Source organism: Stenella coeruleoalba, assembly GCF_951394435.1.
Source record: "Stenella coeruleoalba genome assembly, chromosome: 1".
NCBI lineage: Eukaryota > Metazoa > Chordata > Mammalia > Artiodactyla > Delphinidae > Stenella > Stenella coeruleoalba.
In genome coordinates, this window is record NC_137169.1 from 80,778,187 (window position 1) to 80,801,037 (window position 22,851).

At 39.5% G+C, this 22,851-nt stretch overlaps 2 protein-coding genes across 4 annotated transcripts in view; one reads left to right on the forward strand and one right to left on the reverse strand.

The window, feature by feature from the left end:
- GLMN (glomulin, FKBP associated protein) overlaps positions 1-16,290 on the reverse strand; it is a 42,575-nt gene extending 26,285 nt beyond the window's left edge. The window contains exons 1-7 of the mRNA XM_079904401.1: positions 15,865-16,290; positions 15,392-15,467; positions 14,835-14,960; positions 10,664-10,783; positions 9,289-9,397; positions 7,622-7,862; positions 6,009-6,111 (exon numbers count right to left, since the gene is read on the reverse strand). Of these exons, the coding sequence (XP_079760527.1) occupies positions 6,009-6,111; positions 7,622-7,862; positions 9,289-9,397; positions 10,664-10,783; positions 14,835-14,960; positions 15,392-15,430 (738 nt within the window). The 5' untranslated portion in view covers positions 15,431-15,467; positions 15,865-16,290. The remainder of the gene's footprint in view (positions 1-6,008; positions 6,112-7,621; positions 7,863-9,288; positions 9,398-10,663; positions 10,784-14,834; positions 14,961-15,391; positions 15,468-15,864) is intronic.
- A 56-nt stretch (positions 16,291-16,346) lies between these two features.
- The window catches only part of RPAP2 (RNA polymerase II associated protein 2), an 84,349-nt gene continuing 77,844 nt past the window's right edge, over positions 16,347-22,851 (forward strand). For 2 of the 3 annotated variants that reach the window (XM_079904363.1, XM_079904364.1), the window contains exons 1-2: positions 16,350-16,542; positions 17,281-17,326. In XM_079904363.1, coding sequence (XP_079760489.1) covers positions 16,470-16,542; positions 17,281-17,326 — 119 coding nt within the window. In that variant the 5' untranslated portion in view covers positions 16,350-16,469. Of the gene's footprint in view, positions 16,543-17,280; positions 17,327-22,851 lie in introns of all 3 variants that reach the window. The other variant, XM_079904362.1, reaches the window with a different exon arrangement.

A 22,851-nucleotide genomic window follows, 5' to 3' on the forward strand; every position in this document is an offset into this window, starting at 1 on the left:
GCTGGAAAGCACCTGACCTTCAGTATCCAATGAAATTAATCTGAGTTTTGGCTCTACCACCTATTAGCTGTTAGATACTGGTTTAGTTACCTAACCTCTTTAAAGCTTCAGTTTCCTTATCTAGAAAACGACATAATACGTATGTCAATATTTATTGAGAAGCTCCACAAAAAAGTTTAAGAAAGTTAAGGTCACAACAAACTACTATATAGAAGTCAAGGGAATGACGGAAACAGCTAAGCTAAAGCTGACCTTCCACATATTCACTCATTTATTCAATAAATACTTGAGTGCCAGGCACTGGGCCTGCCACTGTAGAGAATTAGAAAGCCAAATAACACTTTTCTGGTCTTCAGGGAGTTAAAACCTGCCTACTCCAGATGGCTCCATTAGTCATTTCAGAACACAAAAATCAACCATGGAAAATAATCCTCAGTCACAAGAGACTGCTATTCAGCCACCAGATGCTAAATAAATACTGATTTTCGAAGCCTTGCATTCTTGTTATATCCATAAAACAAAAATTTATTGTATTCAGATTCCAAATGTCCTCTTAATCAAGAAGCTCCATTTCTTCATTCAGCCAATGCTAGATGTGTTTTGGGTTTTTTTTTCCAGAGGAAGGTTATTAGCCTTTTAAAAAATCATTATATGTAACCAGATCCTACAGTGCTGCTGTAGATATTTGGGGTCCATCTGTGTCCAAATAGGGTCTTCACTATCTATCCACACACCATCCAGCAGCCTTGCTCAGACCCAACATACCTGCGCCTCTACAATTTCTCAAGGCAGTCTTTGCCCTTTCATGAAATGTTCCTATGCTGCTGCCCCTGGGACATTCAAGCAGTTCTATATCAAAACAACTTGTGCCAGAGGGATGGCTGAGGCATGCCACATTTACCTATACTTCTTCAGCATAGAACAGAAGGCACCTCCTCACTTCACTTCCTACCCTGATTTCACTTCTATTTCTTAACTGCTTTGTGCTTCCTCACTGTTGGCTTTACTTGTAATGTGCCTTCCACTGACTGAGACCTTAGAACCTCTTCCCTATACCCTCAACCTCTTCATAGGATGCTGACTCTATCTCACTGCTGTCATTAAACCTGACTGGTTTCTGGTGGGAGCTGCTCATACTCTCACACCTCTGACATTGCACAGCGAGGAAGGCAGCAGTAGGAAAGGGTGGTATGGGTAGAGGATTAGTATTATCTTGGTTCTTCCTGCACTCTCAGGCAAAAGCACATTTTCCTTTGAGGCAGGTGCCATACTGCCCTTTATCTGTCCTCATCTCTGTCATACGCTGACTTCCTGGTCATTTCCCCATGTTCACGGAAGACTGGTACCTGCTCACATCCTTTTTCTCTATCCAACTCCTGCTATGATCCTAGAAAAATTGAATGTTCATGTAGATAACTCCTGTAACAGGCCAGCCTCATGGTTTTTCTGACCACTAAATTCTAATGACCTTAATTTCTAATCCGTTTTGGCACCTAATTCAATCCTGGATCTCTATCAAAATTTGGAGCTATTCCATATTAGATACCTAAACTCCAGCATCTCATTTTTTGACCACATGCCAACCTACTCATCTATCTCTAACTTCTCTAGTCTTGTTATGCCTTCATTTTAACCTACCCATCTGTCCCCTCTTAATCCCCTTCTTTCCCTAACCAACCAATGCACTATTAGTTATTTGAACTATCTGCACCCTATATTTCCGTTAGCTACGTCTACCCAATAAAATGCCAGCCTTGGAAAAACAGCTACAAACCACCTTCTCTACTTCTACACCCAGGTAGCTGAGTACTGCTTGAGAAAAATCACAGAAAAATAGTATTATCACTATAGTTGTGGTCTCCAACCACAGTCGCCAAGTGCTTAGCACTACTGACTAATGTTTTCTTTGTCTTCTACCTCTCTTTTCTTTCCACTCAATATTCCAAACCTTTACCAGTTTCCTGAAGCCCCTTGTTCAGTCCTCATTTCCGCCTCTCATTCTTTTTTTTTGCGGTACGCGGGCCTCTCACTGTTGTGGCCTCTCCTGTTGCGGAGCACAGGCTCTGGACGTGCAGGCTCAGCGGCCATGGCTCACAGGCCTAGCCGCTCCGCGGCATGTGGGATCTTCCTGGACCGGGGCACGAACCCGTGTCCCCTGCATCGGCAGGCAGACTCTCAACCACTGCGCCACCAGGGAAGCCCTCCACCTCTCATTCTTAAGGGATCTGAGGACAGTGGGTCTGATTCCCTCAATTATAATAATATTAATAATTATATTATAATAATAATATAATTCCCTCAATTATAATACTCCATTTCTGCTACAAATTTTTCTACCTACATACCAGCTCTTCCCTCTTCCTCTCCAGGTATCCTCAATCCCATGCCCAGCTGTCTGCTCTCCTTGAGCCACATTATTTCAGTTATCCCATAATACTTCTCTTTCCCCCTGTGATGGTTCCCACCCCTTCAGTCTATAAACATGCTCACACCTCCTGTCTCCCCCAGTTACCTTCCAATCTAAGGCTGTGTCTTCTCTATTGCCTCTCTTCTTCCTTATTCATCCAAACTCTTAAAGAATAGCTTATACTAGTCATCTCCTTTTTCTCATTTTTCATGCACTCCTTTATCTAGTCCACTGATTTTTGTCTCCCACACTCCACTCAAACTGCTCTTGCTAAGATTATCAATGCCATCTTACTTCCTAAATCCAACGGATGCTTTTCAACTCCTACTCTACAGACTATCTCTGCTGCTTTTAACAGTAGCAATCATTTCCTTCTTCCTGAACTCTACTACCCCAGTTTCTGTGATATTTTCATCACCTCTTTGACTCTCCTTTCTTGGTCTCTTTGGTGGGCTCATCTTAAGCGCTGGTACCCTACAGGATTCGGTCCTGAACGCTTTTCCTTTCTCACATTGATCTACCGCTTTGGGTAATCTCATCTACTCTTTTCCAAAATTTGCTCCTTAAAAACCTGTTGTCTCTGAGATACATATATTAGAAACTATTGTTAATCTTGTTAGGTGTCATAATGGCATTGTGGTTATGTTTTTTAAAAAGTCTTTACCAATTAGAGAAGCATACATAAAGACTCACAGATGAAATGATATATCTAGACTTTCTATAAAATACTACAGCAAAAAAAGAGGGAGGCTGGGGGTGGGGGGGAGGGATGAACTGGGAGATTGGGACTGACATACACGCACTACCGTATATAAAATAGATCACTAACAAGGACCTACTGTATAGCACAGGGACTCTACTCAGTACTCTGTAATGGCCTATTACAGAGTAAGAATAAGAGTGGATATATGTATATGTACAACTGAATCACTTTGCTGTACACCTAAAACTAACACAACATTGTATATCAACTATACTCCAATAAAAATTAATTTTAAAAAATTAAAAAAAAATAAACTAACTTTACATTGCTTATCAACTCAAAATAAAAAGAGGGAGGCTAGATAAAACAAGACTGGCAAAAAGGTTGATAATTGTCAAAGCGGGGCAGGAGGTACATGAGAGTATGTTATATTGTTCTATTTTTATGAATGTCTTAAATTTCCATAATAAAAAAAAATTTTTAAGTAAAAAACCCCCTACTGCTTGCTGTGTATTCTCTACCTTAATTATTGGTAACTTCACCTGTCCTGTTAACTAAGCAAAAAACCTTGTCCATAACTCAACCTTTTTACTATTCTTCTAAATCCAATCCATTACCAAACTTTGCTAATTTTATCTACCTATAAAGTTCTCAAATCTGCCTTCTCTTCTTTCCATACTCAGGCTCTCATCATTATCACTTAACTCCCAAAAGACACCTAACCCATCTCCCTACTTCCACTCTTAGTTAAGTTCATCCTCCAATAAAGTGATGAACTCAAAACAGTTTGATTACATCACTCCCAGGCTTAAAATCCTTAACAGTTTCCAACTTTCATAGACATCTTGGAGTACATATATCACATATGGTGCTGTTTATATTGGATCCAGAGGTTTACACTGTACTCTAGTATTGGCAACAATGAAGAGGCCCCAGGCTTTTATGTGCTCCTGGGAAAATCCCTTCCCCAATCCCTCTTCATCACTCATAACCTCTTTACCGCTACCTTGACCATCAGCATTAACCCCATTAAACTATGTATCTGTTTATATCAGTTACCAAATCATCTCTCATCCTCAGAAGCTATTTCCCCTAAAGTTCTGGAATCTCCTCTCCTAACTCCTCCTATCCCTCCTCAAATTTCTAATTCAGGATACAGAGGGCTGACTGTAAGTTAAACACAGATTTTTGACTGAGCAGAGTTGTGGTGCCCCTACCCCCTGGGCATTGTTCAAGGGTCAACTATATAATATGATAGGATCTTTTTAAAAATTATATATGTATATATTTATTTATTTATAAGTATTAGAGCTGAAAAAAGTCTGGAAGGTGTTGTGAAATAACAGAAAAAATATATATATTGGTCTCTGCTAATGGTTGCTGGCACGGGGCTCCTGAAACCCTTTTTTTTCTTTTTTTCCTGAAACCCTTATAATTTCCTAAGTGATAAGAGCACTAGGAACATCTCTCGTTCTAACGTTTGTCTTTAACCCTGTCCCTGACAAAGAGCTCTAAAACCTCTGTAAATTCTTAAATGATAAGACATTAGGAGCATCTTTTGTTCTATTAAAGTGACTCTGAGTGGGCACTAAGATGGTTCCTGGATGGGGGGTGGTAATGAGAAAGACCAAGCCATGATTAGAAGCTTGGAATTTTGAGCCCCATCCCTCAGTTCTGTAGAGAGGGGAGAGGGACTGGAAACGGAGTTAATATCTTATCATGCCTAAATGAGGAAGCCTCCATAAAATCCCCAAAGTATGGGTTTCAGAGAGCTTCCAGGTTAGCGAACACATCCACATACTGGGAGCGTGACACACTCCAACATCATGAGAACAGAAGCTCATGCACTTGAGACCCTCCCAGACCTTGACCTATGTACAATTATCTCTTCATTTGGCTGTTCTATCTCTTCATTTGGCTGTTCATCTGCATCCTTTATCATATCTTTTAATAAACTAGTAAACATAAGTAAGGGTTTCCTTTAATTCTGTGAGCCGTTCTAGCAAATAATCGAACCCAAAGGGGAGGAGGTCATGGAACCTCTGATTTGTAGCCAAGTCAAACAGAAGTTGTGGGTAACCTGGGGACCTAACACGAGCAATTGGCATCTGAAATAGGGAGCAGCCTCATGGGACTGAGCCCTTAACCTGCAGAATCTGATACTATCTCCAGGTAGTTAGTGTCAAAATTGAGTTTAACTGTAGGACACCCAGCTGGTGCAGCAGAATTGTTTCGTGTGGGAAAGAAACCCAATGGGACTTCCCTGGTGGCTGCATTGGTAGGCTGATTCCCTCAGAGGTTAGGAATCTGCCTACCAATGCAGGGGACACGGGTTCAAGCCCTGGTCCAGGAAGATCCCACATACGGTGGAGCAACTAAGCCTGTGTGCCACAACTACTGAGCCTGCGCGCCTAGAGCCAGTGCTCTGCAACAAGAGAAGCCACCGCAATGAGTAGCACACGCACCACAATGAAGGGTAGCCCCCGCTCGCCGCAACTAGAGAAAGCCCATGTGCAGCAATGAAGACCCAACACGGGGGTTGGGTCAAAAATAAATAAATAAATAAATTTATTTTTTAAAAAAAGAAAGAAAAGATAAAACCCCCACACATTTTGTGACCAGAAATGCCAGAAGTGAAGTGTTCTGAGTGAAAGTAAAGGAAAAAGACACAAAAGGAGAACTGTAAATTTTTCCAATACAGGTGTTAATATTATTTATATCTAGTTATTGAAATTATTGCTGTTCGTTTTTCATCTTTTTATCTATATTCTATAAAAAATACATATTGCTTTATTAATAAATGTATCAATTTACATGCCCATGTGCAGTATATGAGAATACAGCAGGTAATATTTTAGATTATAGCAGATTTTATAACATTAAATTAGCTGTACTTACTATTATTTCAGATGCAAAACACCTTAAAGGATCATCTCCAGTGTCATCAGACTGCTCAAGGAATTGTGCTGTCAGCAAAGGGCATTTCAAGCTTCTGAAACAACTAAAATTTAAGAAATGGGTAACGATGAATACAGCACTTCCTAAGTATAAAATACCTAGTTTTCACATGAAAAATAACATAAGCACCAATAACCCAATGGCCTGTAAAACAGGTGATATAAGATCCTTCTTACTAGTAATGGGGAGAGCATGAGAATACCTTGCTAGATTCAATGCAGAGAGTCACTTCCATGTCTGGACTATACCAATGGATACTGAATATTTATCTTAGGACCAGTGCTAGTGTATATGTAGTTTTCATTAGTTTAAGGAAAATCAGGACAATGCAGTAATTTTTTCATAAAGCTATATTTGTTTAATTTAGAAAATCAAATTTATTCTGTGATTAAGCCTTACCTATTTTAGTTAAAATATGTTTTCTTTCATGAAATAATGGGTTTTATAAATGGTAAAAAATGCTTTAATGTCCTAACCTGACAAAATAGAAAGCTAACAGTGGTTTTAGTCTCAAAATTTTAAAAATAAAATTACTGGTCCATATTGTTCAATATAATCCAGTCCAGCACTACCTAAGAGTCTCATATATAATTAAAGCCCCATATATAATTAAAAATTTTTTAGTAGTCACATTAAAAAAGTAGTAAGAGACAAGAAAAATTAATTTAAATAATTTCTCTTATTAACCCATATGTCAGAAACATTATTTCAATATGTTACCAGTATAAAAATTGAGGTATTTTAGTATTTCTTTTAATAACAAGTCTTCGAAATACAGGGAGGATTTTACACTTAGAGCACTAAATTTGGACTAACCATATGTCAAGTGCTTGACAGCCATACTGAACAGTGCATACATAGTCTACAGCAGGGGTCCCCAACCCCTGGGCCACGGACCAGTACTGGTTCTCGGCCTGGTAGGAACCGGGATGCACAGCAGGAGGTGAGCGGCGGGTGAGTCAGCGAAGCTTCATCTGCCGCTCCCCATCACCCCCCATGGCTCCCCATCACTTGCATTACCGCCTGAACCATCCCCCACCTCCTGCCCCTCCCCATCCGTGGAAAAATTGTCTTCCACGAAACTGGTCCCTGGTGCCAAAAAGGTTGGGGACTGCTGGTCTACGGTACCCCTGGAGTGAATGCTACTGGGTTCTCTGCTACTGTTTTTGTTGTCAAATTGGAAGTTCAGCTGTCTGGTGCACCTTCTGCTGCTTTCAAAGGGAGAGTAAAAACATAATTCCCCTGCAGAAAACCAGATTCTTTGCGCTACACCCATCTATTTCCTTCACTGCTATTATTCACTTACCATGGCAAGTAAAGGCAACCCATAGAAGAATATAAGTAAACTAAACAAATGGATTTTGGTTTCATTTTTTTAAAATATCGATGCTTCATTAAATGCCCATGTTATATCAACTGAACTCCATATTCTTCTAAAATTCAAAATTAGAAACTAGATTTAAATTTCCATTGCAAACAAATAAAACAAAGAAACATAAAATAACTGAACTATCACTTAAGTCCATTATGAATTATTCTTAAAATATACTTACAATTTCAGTATTTCATCCTTTAATTTTTCATTTTCCATTGAGCTTTCCTTGTTATCAATGACATCTTCCACAAAAGGCTTAGTGAACTCTATTAAGGCCTTGCAGCACTGACAAAGGCCATAGTCATCTGCTTGTATTTGTTCTTTTGAGTATGGAACAGGAAGGAGAGACAGCTGACTCCAAAGCGTAGACAATGCTAATCCAACTGAATATGCCTTGTTGTTACGAAGTTTCTGAATCACTAAAACAGAGACCAAGTTGTTACTTGAGGCAGCCTCATCAAGTATGCTAAACATGGGAGAAGTCCAATAAATGCAGAAGTACAACACATATTTCCCCCCCATATTTTGACAACTCTGATATCAGGATGACATATCATAGCTTAACTGGCAGTATTTTTTTCCTTCTTAGGGGTTCATAAAATAATGGAGCATCTTACAATCATGGCACTTTACAACAGATGCCATCAAATTTTGTTCAGGTATGTTTACACCACAGGTTACATACTTAAAACGAAAACACTTCTTTCCATATTTTTTGGTTGTTATAAGTATAAAATAGGAACAAGTGTCTTGTAAACTATAAAGCACTGTAAAAATGAAAGGCAGTAGTATTAGATTTTTTTCTAGAAGACTTTAAATATTTCAAGTTATACAAAGCTGTTGGGAATTCACATTTAAAATAAATTTACTCTAGCTTCTGATTTTGGGTCCTTCTACCAGACTCTGAGTTATATGTATGTTATAAAATGAAAAAGTGGTCTCTTCCCATGCATAAATACTGTCTGCCTTGGTTGCCAAAGTCCATTACTTATCAATACTATTTTTGCACTCAGTTATGGAAACTTTTCTTTCCACACTTGTTTCATTGTTCAGTAGTACCTTTGTTATTCCCAATCCCAACCTCCTAAAGCAAAGGCTGAGCAATGCCCTGCCCGATACTGTTCTTAATTAAGATACATGACTACCACAATGCTATCAAACTGAGCACTGCAGAGGCAATCCTTTAAATATGTTTACAGGAAAAATTCTAAATATAAGCTGCAGATAGGAAGGTTAAGCAAAAACTATAGGTCACAACAAAGCACATGAAAAAGAGCATGACATTCAACAAAATATTTACTGGGTACCATCTCTGTGCCAGGTATTGCCAACTTTCTATGAGTAGCAGGATTCAAACTCGCATTGCTATTACTAGTTTAAGCAGAGTACTAAATAATTAGGCATAAACTATGGGACTTCCCTGGTGGCACAGTGGTTAAGAATCCACCTGCCAATGCAGGGGACACAGATTCAAGCCCTGGTCCAGGAAGATCCCACATGCTGCGGAGGAAATAAGCCCGTGCACCACAACTACTGAGCCTGTACTCTAGAATCCATGAGCCACACTACTGAAGCCTGTGCACCTAGAGCCTGTGCTCCTCAACAAGAGAAGCCACTGCAATAAGAAGCCCCTGCACTGCATCGAAGAGTAGTCCCCGCTCGCTGCAACTAGAGAAAGCCCACGCACAGCAACAAAGACCCAACGCAGCTAAAAATAAAAAAATAAATTTATATAAAAAAAATAATTAGGCATAAACTTTGCTATAGTGTTGACATCTTGGAATAATATCAAGGCACTTACACAAATAAAACAAGAAACACTTTAGATGTCAATATACTTATTACCTGTTTGTAATGGCCGAAGTAAAAGAAGAATAATTTGGGATATCTGTTTTCCAGAGGGTTCTTCAATCAGCTCAAGCAAACCCAACAATAATTCCTTTGGATTACATAACTATAAAAATATTCACAATTGAACCTGTTTAATACAAGTTGTATTTAAAGCCACATGATTATTATTTTTAAAAGGCATATACTGAGACAGTATAATTATTTTTGTTTAACAGTAAAACACCTCATAAAAAGTTTTTAAAAAATACACTAGCAGGGAGAATGGATACATGTATATGTATGGCTGAGTTCTTTTGCTGTGCACTCAAAACTATCACAACATTGTTAATCGGCTATACTCCAATATAAAATAAAAAGTTAAAATTAAATTTAAAAAAATACACTAGCAAAACAGAGAGTCTGAGATTCTGTGAAAGCAAGAAGTCAAGGGTCTCCCAATGGACAACTACATTTAAGAGACTTAAATTCCTGACTAATGGAAAAGTTAGAGAAATAGGGGAAAGGAGAGCCTGAACACCAGAGCTGAGGTTTCCTCTGAGCTTTGCCTGTCTACTCTGAAGGCTGCCTTTGTCTCCCAGGGCTTCCAGCAGGTGGGATCTTTCTGTCTCATACTGCTAGGGTAGTTAGATGAGTGTAAAGTCTCTTTTGTTTTTCCTGAACAGACAAAACTTTGCGTTGCTTTCTGACTGGTTATATTTTATCGCCTCACTTGCCTTGTTTCTCTAGAAGCTCTCATAGTTAATAACTAATATCTAGGGAGTTCCCTCTTTTCAAGTACATATTTGTGTCTATTTACAGTGACCTCTAAGTGGCTTCTTATGTCCTTTCTCTTAGAGTTTCTCTCTTGTAACCATCATTTTTGGCTTATAACTCTATTAACCTTTTACTCAGAGTCTACCTAAGGCTGTCAGTCACCACTAACCTATTTCCTACTCTTATTTCCTCTGTTATCACTGGCATTCTAGGTTTTTCATATTCTTTTAGGGAACATACCATAGAAGAAAGAACACTCATATTTGATTTTAGTTCCAGCGTTGCCAAAACATCAGTGTGGTCTGAAACTACCTCTTTAAAGCATGAATTTCACATCTGAACAATAAGCTACTTTTTAAAAAATAGAGCTTTTTAGGCCTCTCTCTGAAGATTCTGAATCAGTGGGTCTAAGATGAGGTCAGATAATTCTTACATCCAGAAAATCTGGGAAAAATGAAATGGACTGGCCCATCCAATAAATAAGGATGGGCCTTTTCTCCAAAGAGTTCCCACCTATACTTTCATGAACTAAAAGCTTTCTCACCAAAAACATTAAAGGGAATTATAAAACATTGCTGTGTATTGTGACAAAGAGAATCTAGTTGTGTTAACTTACCTTTACCAATAAATCAAGCATCAGAAAATAATACTTTCTTTTATCATGTTCCTTATCATTCCATAAAAGGTATCGAACAACAGGACCAACAAGATTCCAGCCCATATTCTTAATGATGACCTGTAAAAACATTTTCATAGTACAATAAAGCAAATACTGCCATCTACAGGACTCTCACAGTGAGCTTTCTTAACCTGGAGGAGCTGACAATTTCCTCTAAAACAGGAAAGATGAGGCAAGTGAATCCATGAACATCTCACCATTGACTTCCTAGGGTTGGCTGTTAACAGGTAACAGCATTCTAAAATAGTTTTTAATACTTTCACTGAGGAAAGGCAAATGGGTCTTTACTTTTAACCAGGTAATTTGGTCTTTCCCAGTTTTTAAATAGTTCCTCTAGGGCGTCCCTCGTGGCGTAGTGGTTGAGAATCCGCCTGCCAATGCAGGGGACACGGGTTTGAGCCCTGGTCCGGGAAGATCCCACATGCCGAGGAGCAACTGAGCCCGTGTGCCACAACTACTGAGCCTGCACTCTAGAGCCCATGAACCACATATACTGAGCCTTCATGCCACAACTACTGAAGACCATGCGCCTAGTGCCCGTGCTCTGCAACAACAGAAGTCACCGCAATGAGAAGCCTGCGCACTGCAATAAGAGCAGCTCCCGCTTGCTGCAACTAGAGAAAGCCTGCGCACAGCAACGAAGACCCAACGCAGCCAAAAATTAATTAATTAATTAATTAATTTAAATGCTAAAGTATAGCAGGAGAATAGTCACTTCTACCTGGGGAAGGCAAGAAAGGCTTCCCAGAATAGGTGATAGCTATGCTAAGGCTTGTTAAAGAAACAGAAGTTTATCAGGCATAGATAGGTGGGAAATACATTCAAGGCTCAGAAACAGCATTGTGCTAGGACTTAACATGTCCTAGAGAACTAGCAACAGAAAAATGTCAGGGTATGTGGATACATAGTTCAGAAAAGGAGATGCTATCTGTTTACATCTTTATTTATCAACTGGAAGTTTTAGTGTTTGTCTTACCAACCTGCATGAGGTCCCTATATGTTAATATTCACTTCACTGTATTTACGACAAATTGTCATTTGGTTTTTTGGTTGTCCTAATTTTTTATACAGCAAAATACAGTGATTTTTTTTCTTTGGTCCCTTTTCTAGTGCTTTTAGGTCTAAAACGGTTTTCCCCTTGAGATACATAAATACTCATTTAAATTAGAAAAAATAAATATATATACACATATACTTATATATACACACATATATACACATATATATACATATATACTCATATACACACACACACACACACACACACATATATTGCCTTTTTATTCAGTAAGATTTACATTGGAAACATGGCATAAAATGAAGCCTTAAATTGATTTTTTTTAAACAAATAGCAAAACAATCATGTTTTTTATCTAATGGGATAGCTTCCATTGATCTCTCTGAATATTTTTTTTGCACTAGTTTTTTCTTCTGCCTGGCACACTCTTACCCAGACAGTCCCATAGCTTACTGTGGGGCTGTCTCTGCTTCCTTCAAATTTCTGTGCAATTTCACCCAACACAACCCATCCCCCTGATCATGCTGCATTATTCTCTATAGAATTTATCACTTTCCAACTTACTAAATGATTTATCTGTCTTTGCTAGAATTTAAGATCCATATGGGGCACTGATTTTTGTTCATTACTGTATCTATTCCCAGCATCTAGAGTAGGGCCTGTTACAAAACAGATGTTCCAGGGCTTCCCTGGTGACGCAGTGGTTGAGAGTCCGCCTGCCGATGCAGGGGACACGGGTTCGTGTCCCGGTCCGGGAAGATCCCACATGCCGCAGAGCAGCTAGGCCCGTGAGCCATGGCCGCTGAGCCTGCGCGTCCGGAGTCTGTGCTCCGCAACAGGAGAGGCCACAGCAGTGAGAGTCCCGCGTACCGCAAAAAAAAAACAAACAGATGTTCCACAAACACAGGTTGAATTATGTCTATTACTTCTAAGCATGACAAATTATCCTCTCTCCAAAGATCTGATATTATGTCTTGTTTTCGTCTATCTTTTCTGTGGCCTGACTTTTAATATTTAGGTCTTTACTAATCGGGAATTTATGTTATATATTATTATAACACATATAATTTTTCCAAATTACTAAATATCAACAGTGCTGATGTTGAAAACCCCTGCACTGTAGTGTCTTAGGACAAACTACCATTCCTGTGACTTAAAGAAAAATTTTTTTACACAAAGCAGATTAATAGTAAATCTTGATCAATCTTGATTGTGTCACCTGCAAGTAAACTAAGGTGCAGTTTTAAACTCTGTCTTATCAATATCTGAACCTTTAAATTTAGAAGACCACATTACAAAGGTGATCCTCAAGCTATCAAGGCTAGGCCTCACTATGCTTAAGTCTATCACAATCACCTAATCTCTAAGAGTGACACACAAATCTACATCTTAATGTTGTATTTCTCTACTAAGCTCTAAACATTACTTTTCGATTGCCTGCTGCATCTTAAACTCAACGTTGCCAAACAATGCCAACTTATTTGTCCTCTGCCAGGGAACTTTCTCTCCTCCTTAAGTTGCCTGTTTCTGTTCAGGATGTATTGTCTTCTCAGAGGCTAGAAACCCCATCACCTTTGCCACCTCACAATCAGTCCTCTCTCTTCTACTCTAAAACTTCCTTTCAAGTGCTACACTGTGCTAACCAGAGGCAGAGCAGAATCGTTAAGAGCTCTGGAAACAGGCTGCACAGGTCTGAATGCCTGATGCCACATAAAAGCTGATACTTTTGTGCAAATCACTTATCATTCAGTGACTCTTTCCTTATCTAGAAAATCCTATCTCATGGGATTCAGGAGAGACTAAGTGAGTTAAAAGATGTAAAGCACCTAAGACAGCACCTGGCACATAGTAGATCTCAATAAATATTATTAACTTTTATTAATTTTATTATTAGTTAAAAGTAAGGTACTCTCAAAGATAATCCTCTGAGAATGCAATTGGGAAAAATCAAGGAGTTAAAGAAAGCATTAAATTTATTTTATTTGGGGCTACAAAGGTATTATAAACACATATCAAAAACAAATGTACTAAATAAAATGTGCTAATTTTTATTTTAAAAAATTATAAATAAAAAGGGATAAGACCTTTGAACTAGTAAGAGATTCTATAACAATGTATGATTAAAAAGTTTTAGTAATCTCCTAAATACAATCAAGGTGCCCTGGATATAATCCTAGGCCAGCATGACTAGATTGTGATATCAACAAAGAAAATTTTTTTTTTTTTTTGGCCATGCTGCATACCATGGGGGATCAGAGTTCCCTGAGCAGGGATCAAACCTGCGCCCCCTGAAGTGGAAGCGCAGAGTCTTAACCACGGGACCGCCAGGGAAGTCCCCCAAAAGAAAACTTCTGTATAAATAAATAGGACTATAAATGAAGAACGATTATGTTCCTGGAAAGAAGATGATCTTCCCTTATATAAGAAGAGGGGTGGGGATGGGGGAGGGTTTCAAAGACACAAAATTAGGCAGTGTTGTCAACACTGTGTCCCAGCTGTTCCTGATCCCAAAAACATCCTTTCTCATTGTGCAGAATGATTTCTCAAGACAATTGTAGCTGGATGATATTGGCCAGTAAGGTCATCCAGCTCTCCCAAAATATGATCTTACTTAATATTTGGTTTCCCATATACACCTGGCTGAAGGAAAAGAATGTGCTGATGACCAAAAATGAATATGTAGCCTGGCTGATACTTATATTTCTCAATGTTTCTCAATGTAAATTGCTAATTCAAATACCACTTTGATCTCTAAACCAAAAGTAATCCCCACTCTTCTAAAGCATTTTACTTACATTTCAACTATAACACTTACTCTGGAGAAGCTAAATGAGTTAACAGATATAAAGTATCTGTTTATTCTGCCTCCTATTGCTAGTTCTTTACATGTTTATCTCTTCCACCAGACTGTAAGCACCTTAAAGTATATAATTAGTCCTAATTCCTTTTTATTTTCCACAGTTTTCTACTGTGGAAATTTAAGTTGATTCTTAAATGTTTGCTGAAAAAAATAAATGGATGAATAATAGCATCATGTGGCTATTCTCTTCCTAGTAAAGACTGAAAAGTACATACAAAGATTATACTTACCTTATTCTCTTCATTTTGAATAATTTCTAATAGCTGATCTATGTGCCCTTCATCTATGCATCTTTGGCCTGCTAACTGAAACAGGCCAAAATCTTCCTCTTTGAAGTCTTGCTCTTCTAGGATTTGCTGGCAAAAACAAAATAAACAAAAAAAACAGTAATTTTAGGCAAATGAAAATTCAATAACTACTTGACTTATTTTATCTCTCTCTAAAAAAAGAAATGTTTAAATTCTAGATAAGGTGCACATAAGCGTATATATGAAAATTAGGATTAGCCTAAAAATACTTTAATAAATCATCTTGAAATCCACTGTACCAAAGAAATCTATGAGAAGGATCAGTAAATTATAAAGATTATAAAGATTATTTCTCCAAGTGACATACTCCAATCTGTCTTCCTGCCTTCATGCTATTTATTCATAGGTCAAAAAAAAGCAAGGATTAAAGAAGATTAACAATTTGAGTGACTGCAGATGTAATTAAAAGTAATCTGTGCTCTGCCCATATTTTGAAAGATTATTTAACTTCATAAAAAGAAAAAGAAAAAATTACTTACACATCTCTTTATTATGGAATGAAGTTCCTCCACAGCCATTCCTTCTTGTTTTTCCTAGTTTTGATGCTGAAATGTACTAACATAAGACAAACTGTTAACTATCAGTAATACTATATTGAAGTATTAATAAGTTGTTTCATTTTGATTATTAATAAATACAATACAGAAAATGGAAAGTTTTAAAGCTGAAATGGTTTTACTGAAAGTTAGTATGTTAGCCTAAGAAAATTTAAAGAAAGAAAATCCTCCTGTTTAATCTTTTAAGTTTCCCTGGAGCATAATTTTGAAAGATAAACTCAAGGAAAAAAAAATCCTCTAGTGCACTCCCAAGAGGCAGCTCAAATTTGGACTACAAGGGCTTAAAAAGGCAGTCTTTTTTACTCCAAAAGGTGGGCCTGAAATCAGTTCTAATCATCAGGGAATTTTTTATTTTTTAACCCACTTGACAGAAAATGGAGTGCAACACAGCTCACCCGGAGGGGGTGAAAGTTGAGATGTCCTCCACCGCCAAGTGTGACCAGGGCATTTGTACGAGATGTAGCCCCCCCAATATAATCAATCGAGCTAGTGAAAACACTGTATCGCACGGAGGCAAGGCAACAGGCCGCCCTCAGGACAACACCGTTGCGTTCCCAGGGGCCATCGTTTCCCCCGGAGGGAAGGCCCGTTCCACGCCCCGCAGGAGGGGCGGGGGGTCGGTGGTATCCTCACAGCAGCGCGCTCCAGGGCGGATAAAACCCCAGCGCGCGTGCAGGCGGCATCCAAGGGAAGCCATTTCTCCCTGTTCCCGCCTGCGTCGGCCTTCGGGCCCCAGACCTCGCGGGGGCGCCGGGTTTTCTGAGACTCACCGTCCACCGCGAGCCCCGGCCGCCCGGGACCCCCGGTACACCCACTTACCCGCCAGGCCTCTCGCCGCCCTCCTTCTCCTTCTGCTCCTCCTCCTCCTCCTCCTCCGGCAAAGCAGGCCGCTTTCCTGGCCCCGCCCCACCCCAGCCGGCCCCGCCCCGCGCTACGCGACGGGAGGCGGAGTCTTAGCGGAAAGGCTCCTGGGCCGGTTCCGACGCCGACGACGCTGCCAATGGCCGACTGGGTCGGGAAGGTCTCTGCCGGCCGTAAGGCCCGGGGTCCTCGCGCCTCCCGAAACGTCGCAGGTAGGAAGAAGGGCCTTCCTACGTTTGGAACTGAGAACTGGTCCCCGACAGAATTCCAGACTGAGGCGTGCGGCGCTCCCGAAAGGTTGCCCCAGGGGAGGAGGTCTTCGGGGCAGAGAAGGCCGGGAGATTCCCACCGCCGAACTCTGGCCTTCTGGGAAAGACCTTCGGCCAGACCCCCACCTCTTTACACTAGTGTTCCGAGATTTCCCCCAGAATGGGCTGTGCTCCAGGCTCTGAGGGAATGAGAAGTAGAGGTCCTGGGAGCCTGCAGCTGGGGTCGCCAGAGTGGATAAGTGACCAGGGCAGCGTCGGTAGGCCGAGTGCAGCTGACCTCGACTCAGGCACTGGTCGTTCTTCCAGATGTGCTGCTGCTTTGGTGCCCTGGTTCTCTGAGGTGTCAGACGCCTCTTGCCCGGGAGCGAACATTTAGGGGGACGGAGAGCGGTTGCCCCTAGAAGTACCCAGATCTCGGGCTTTCAGGAGTGCTTAGCTATGCGACTGTGATACAAGAAAAATCAATCCTGAGAGAGATACATTTTAACCAAGAAAAATAATTAGTTTGCAAAACCAAATTGGATTCCCTTCCCATTTCATTTGATTTTCACACAGAATTGGAAGTGAAATGTGTGGAAAAGAAGAAAAGATGGTCTACAGTTTATTTGGGCAAGAATCTGTCCTGTAACCTGGTGTGTTTGTGTAGACTTGACCTACTGTTTTTTGTTTCTTTAATTGTAGGTACTAAGCAGACAAGTGCCTTGAAACAAGAAGATGCTTCTAAAAGGTATGAGAACTACTCAGACAGCTGCTTTCACTTATCTGTTAATCACATATTAATTGAACCATTTTTAAAAACAATAATGGGTGCTACCTCAGAGAAAATTATTTTGAGAGAAGGGGAAGATCTGGGAAGTACGATAAATTCTATCATAGATTGTTATTTTACCTACTCCACACCTTAAGAAAGTCCAATGGACACTTTTAGATTGCTGGTGAAGGTATGAGTATCTGTAGAAAGATGTCTATGGGAATAAACATTCCTGAATTAACCAGGTACTTTTTTTTCATCTCTTCACATAGTCTCCTTTTTTTGCATTATATGCCAGAGACTCCAAGAAACCTTTTTTGTTGTTGTTGTTTGTTTACATCATGTCCATATTTTCAGCAAAAAGTTGTCCTGTACTGTTTATAGGCATCTCCTAAAAAGGCTTTATCTCCTGTCAAAAAGGTTTTTAGAATAGATATAGTCTATGAGGATGATTAAAGTATACATATCTATAAGGTATCATTTTATAAAGTATTGGCTTTGGCCTTAATTTACTCATTCTTTCAAAAATTATTTACTAAATGTAAGACATGCCAGATTTGTGTTAGGCCCTGAGGATATGATTTTTAAAAATTTTTTTAATTGAACTATAGTTGATTTACAATATTATATTAGTTTCAGATGTACAACATAGAGAGTAAATATTTTTGTAGATTACACTCCATATAAAATAATATTAATAATATTAAAAAATAATAGCTAAATTTCCCTGTACTGTACAGTACCTTCTTGTTGCTTATTTATTTTATACATAGTTTGTATCTCTCAGTCCCATACCCCAGTCTTGCCCCTCCCCCTGCTGTCTCCCTACTGGTAACCACTAGTTTGTCCTCTGTATAAGTGATTTCACATAATATTTGTCTTTCTCTGTCTGACTTATTTCACTAAGCATGATACCCTCTGGGTACATCCACATTGTTGCAAATTGCAGAATTTCATTCTTTTTTATGGCTGAGTAGTATTCCATGGCATGTATAAACCACATCTTTATCCATTCATCTGTTGATAGACACTTAGATTGCTTCTGTATCTTGGCTATTGTAAATAATGCTGCTATGAACATTGGGGGGCATGTATCTTTTCAAACTAGTGTTGTAATTTTCTTCAGATATATACCCAGGAGTGGAGTTGCTGGATCATATGGTAGTTTTAGTTTCAGTTTTTTTGGGAACCTCTGTACTGTTTTCCATAGTGGCTGTACCAATTTACATTCCCACCAACAGTATGGGAGGGATCCCTTTTCTCCACATCCTCGCCAGCATTTGTTATTTGTAGACTTTTTGATGATAGCCATTCTGATAGGTATGAGGTGATATCTCATTGTGGTTTTGATTTGCATTTCTCTGATGATTAGCAGTGGTGAGCAGTTTTTCATGTTCCTGTTGGCCATGTATATATCCTTGGGAAAATGTCTATTCAGGTCTTCTGACCATTTTTTAATTGGGTTGTTTGTTTGTTTTTATATTGAGTTGTATCAGCTGTTAATATATTTTCGGGTATTAACCCCTTATTGGTGATATCATTTGCAAATATTTTCTCCCATTCAGTAGGTTGTCTTTTCGTTTTATTGATGGTTTCCTTTGCTGTGCAAAAGCTTTTAAGTTTCATTAGGTCCCATTGGTTTATTTTTGTTTTTATTTCCATTTCTCTAGGAGGTGGGTCAAAAAGGATCTTTCTGTGATTTATGCCATAGAGTGTTCTGCCTATGTTTTCCTCTAAGAGTTTTATAGTGTCTGGCCTTACATTTAGGTCTTTAATCCATTTTGAGTTTTTGTGTATGGTGTTAGGGAGTGTTCTAATTTCATTCTTTTACATGTAGCTGTCCAGTTTTCCCAGAACCACTTATTGAAGAGGCTGTCTTTTCTCCCTTGTATATTCTTGCCTCCTTTATGAAAGATAAGGTGACCATATGTGTTTGGGTTCATCTCTGGGCTTTTTATGTCAAAGAGTATTCTGACTGTGTTCTCTTCTGGGAGTTGTGTGGTTTCAGAGGCCCTGAGGATATGATTTTGAACAGAATACACACAGTTCCTTTCTAGTGGAACAGAGAAATACCAATTAAATTATCACAAATAAATACATAATTACAAATTATGATAAGTGCTATAAAGGAAAAGACTGTGATGGAGGAACTAGAAACCAGGGTCCAGTAAAGCTGGAGGTTGGCAGGAAGGGTGGTAGGTTTTCAGGGAAAGGCTTCTCCAAGAAAGTAATAATTAAACTGAGACCTGAAGGCTAAGTAGGCATTTACCAGACCAAGAGTAGTGAGGCGAGACCGCCAGCCAGAAGTGGCAATATGTGTGACAAGAAAAAGCTTAGTCATTTAAAAAAAATGAGATGCTGAGGGTGGTATGCAGCATTCTGAGCAAAGGAAGAAAGCAGCATAGGAAAAGGTTAGAGGTGGGTTCTATTCAAACAGTGCCTGGTAGGCCATGGTGAGAAATTCAGATTTTCTAAGTGCAAATGGGAAAACTTTAATAAAGTAGAAGAATTTAAGTTTTAAAAGTTGTAAGATGTTAGGGATAGTGATCATTTGGGAGTGGAGAAATCAGATAAATTTGAGATCTGTTTTGAAGAGTATTCTCCTGTGGAGCAGCATGATTATAGTGACTTGGCTTTAGGAAATATTATTGGGTGGGCCAAAAAGTGCCTTCAGTTTTTTAAGTAAAAATAAAAGACACATTTTCCATTTTCACCAAGAACTTTATTGAACATCTTATTCACCCTTTTGTTCCACTACCTTCTGCCTTTTTTTAGGCAACTTCATAATTCCATCTTACCAAAACTTTTAATCTTTTTGAGCAAAGAACTGTTCCAGGTACCTTTTACAGTCTTCCAAGGAATTGAAATTTTTTCCATTAAGAGAATTTTGCAAAGCCCGAAATAAATGGAAATCCAAAGGTGCAATGTCTGGTGAATTGGGTGGATGAATCAGAACTTCCCAGCCAAGCTGTAACAGTTTTTGCCTGGTCATCAAAGAAACATGCGGTCTTGTGTTATCCTGATGAAAGATGATGAGATTTCTGTTGGCTAATTCTGAATGCTGCTTTCAGGTGGTCTAATTGGGAGCAGTACTTGTTGGAATTAATTGGTTTTCTGGAAGGAGCTCATAATAGATGACTCCCTTCCAATCCCACCATACACATATCACCTTCTTTGGATGAAGACCGGCCTTTGGTATGGTTGGTGGTGGTTTCATTTCACTTTTCCCGTGATCCCTTCCATTCCACACTGTTGTACAGTATCCACTTTTTATTGCCCATCACAGTTTGTTTTAAAAACAGAATGTTTGGGCTTCCCTGGTGGCACAGTGGTTGAGAGTCCGCCTGCCGATGCAGGGGACACGGGTTCGTTCCCCAGTCTGGGAAGATCCCACATGCTGCGGAGCGGCTGGGCCCGTGAGCCATGGCCGCTGAGCTTGCGCATCCGGAGCCTGTGCTCAGGAGCAGGAGAGGCCACAACAGTGAGAGGCCCACGTACCGCAAAAAAAAAAAACAAACAGAATGTTTTCATTACATTTCAGTTGAGAATCTCATGCGGAAATACAGTCAAGAAGGGTTTTTTTTGTTTTTCTGAAGGGTATTTTTTTTTTTAATTTATTTTTGGCTGCGTTGGGTCTTCATTGCTGCGCGCGGCCTTTCTCTAATTGCGGTGAGCAGAGGCTACTCTTTGCTGTGGTGCACGGGCTGCTCATTGCAGTGGCTTCTCTTGTTGTGGAGCACGGCCTCTCGGCACACAGGCTTCAATAGTTGTGGCTTGCGGGCTGTAGAGCGCAGGCTCAGTAGTTGTGGTGCACAGGCTTAGTTGCTGCGCAGCATGTGGGATCTTCCCGGACCAAGGGCTCGAACCTGTGTCCCCTGCATTGGCAGGCGGATTCTTAACCACTGCGCCACCAGGGAAGTTCTGGTCAAGAAGGTTTTTTTCACTTAACTTATGTGGAGCCCAAACATCAAAGCAATTCACATAACCAAGCTGGTGCAAATGATTTTCAAGGCTTGATTTGGATATTTTGAGTGTATCTTCTATCTCCCGAGTGGTATAATGTTGATTGTTCTTAATTATTGTTTCAATTTGATTGAAACAATCAACTTCAACTGGTCCACCCAACTGTGGAGCATCATCCAGTGAGAAATCTCTAGCACGAAACTTCTCAAACCACTTTTGACACGTTTGATCAGTCCCAGCACCTTCTCCGTACACTGCACAAATCTTTTTGCGTTTCAGTTGTGTTTTTACCTTTCTTGAAATAATAAAGCATGATATGCCAAAAACGTTGCTTTTTTCTTCCATCTTCAATGTTAAAATGGCTACACAAAAATTCACCAATTTTGATAAGTTTTTTTTTTTAACGTAAGCTGATATGACAGCTGTCACATACAATCTAACAAAATTGTTTCGAATGAAGTTAAAGACAACTAAGTGCTACTAGAGCCATCTTATGGAAAAAACCTAACAAACCTTTTGGCCAACCAAATACAAAAGTAAAGTTTAGTTAATAATTATAACAATGTAATTTGCAACTCTCTTCAACATGGATCTGACCACAAGCTTGAGATTATATTTTATTCTAAGCACTATGATTTGAAGAATATAGATAAGCTGAAATGTATTTTGAGCAGATCACGCAGGATGATGAAACAATTAAAAATCCTTGGGGTAGCCAACTAGTTGTTGAAAGGAGTGATCCTTCATAAATTTATTCCAACTGAAAAATACTTCTACATTCAATCCAGGTGAATAGTATTAAGCCAGAAATTAAAGAGCTTTGCAAAAATATAAAACAATTCCTCTCTTCACAATAAATTTTTCATTTAAAAATATGTTAAGCGCTTCCCTGGTGGCTCAGTGGTTAAGAACCCACCTGCCAATGCAGGGGACACGGGTTCAAGCCCTGGTCCAGGAAGATCTCACATGCCGCGGAGCAACTAAGCCCATGCACCACAACTACTGAGCCTGCGCTCTAGAGCCTGCAAGCCACAACTACTAAGCCCATGTGCCACAACTACTGAAGCCTGTGCACCTAGAGCCCATGCTCCGCAACAAGAGAAGCCACCGCAGTGAGAAGCCCATGCACCGCAACGAACAGTAGCCCCCACTCACGGCAACTAGAGAAAGCCCGTGCACAGCAACAAAGGCCCAGTGCAGCCAAAAATAAATAATAAATAAATTGATTTTTAAAAATATGTTAAATGTAATGGGTGCATTCCTATTAAATGAATTAATAAATGAACGCTTGAAATTTTTCTCACCTTTAATCCTAGTATGGTAAGTATCAACAGATATAATCTATATAAGCGAAAGCTAAGAGTATAAAGGAGCACTGAAACCAAAAAGTTTGAGAACCACTGCTGTACACCACACTACCTGTCATTTGGGTTAGAGAGCAGCAGTGAGACAGGGCTATCCATGGGATACAGCTGTAGGTATCCATCAGTTAAGGAGTGCGGCTGTTCCTGCACGTTGAGGTGATTAACTGCTTAAGT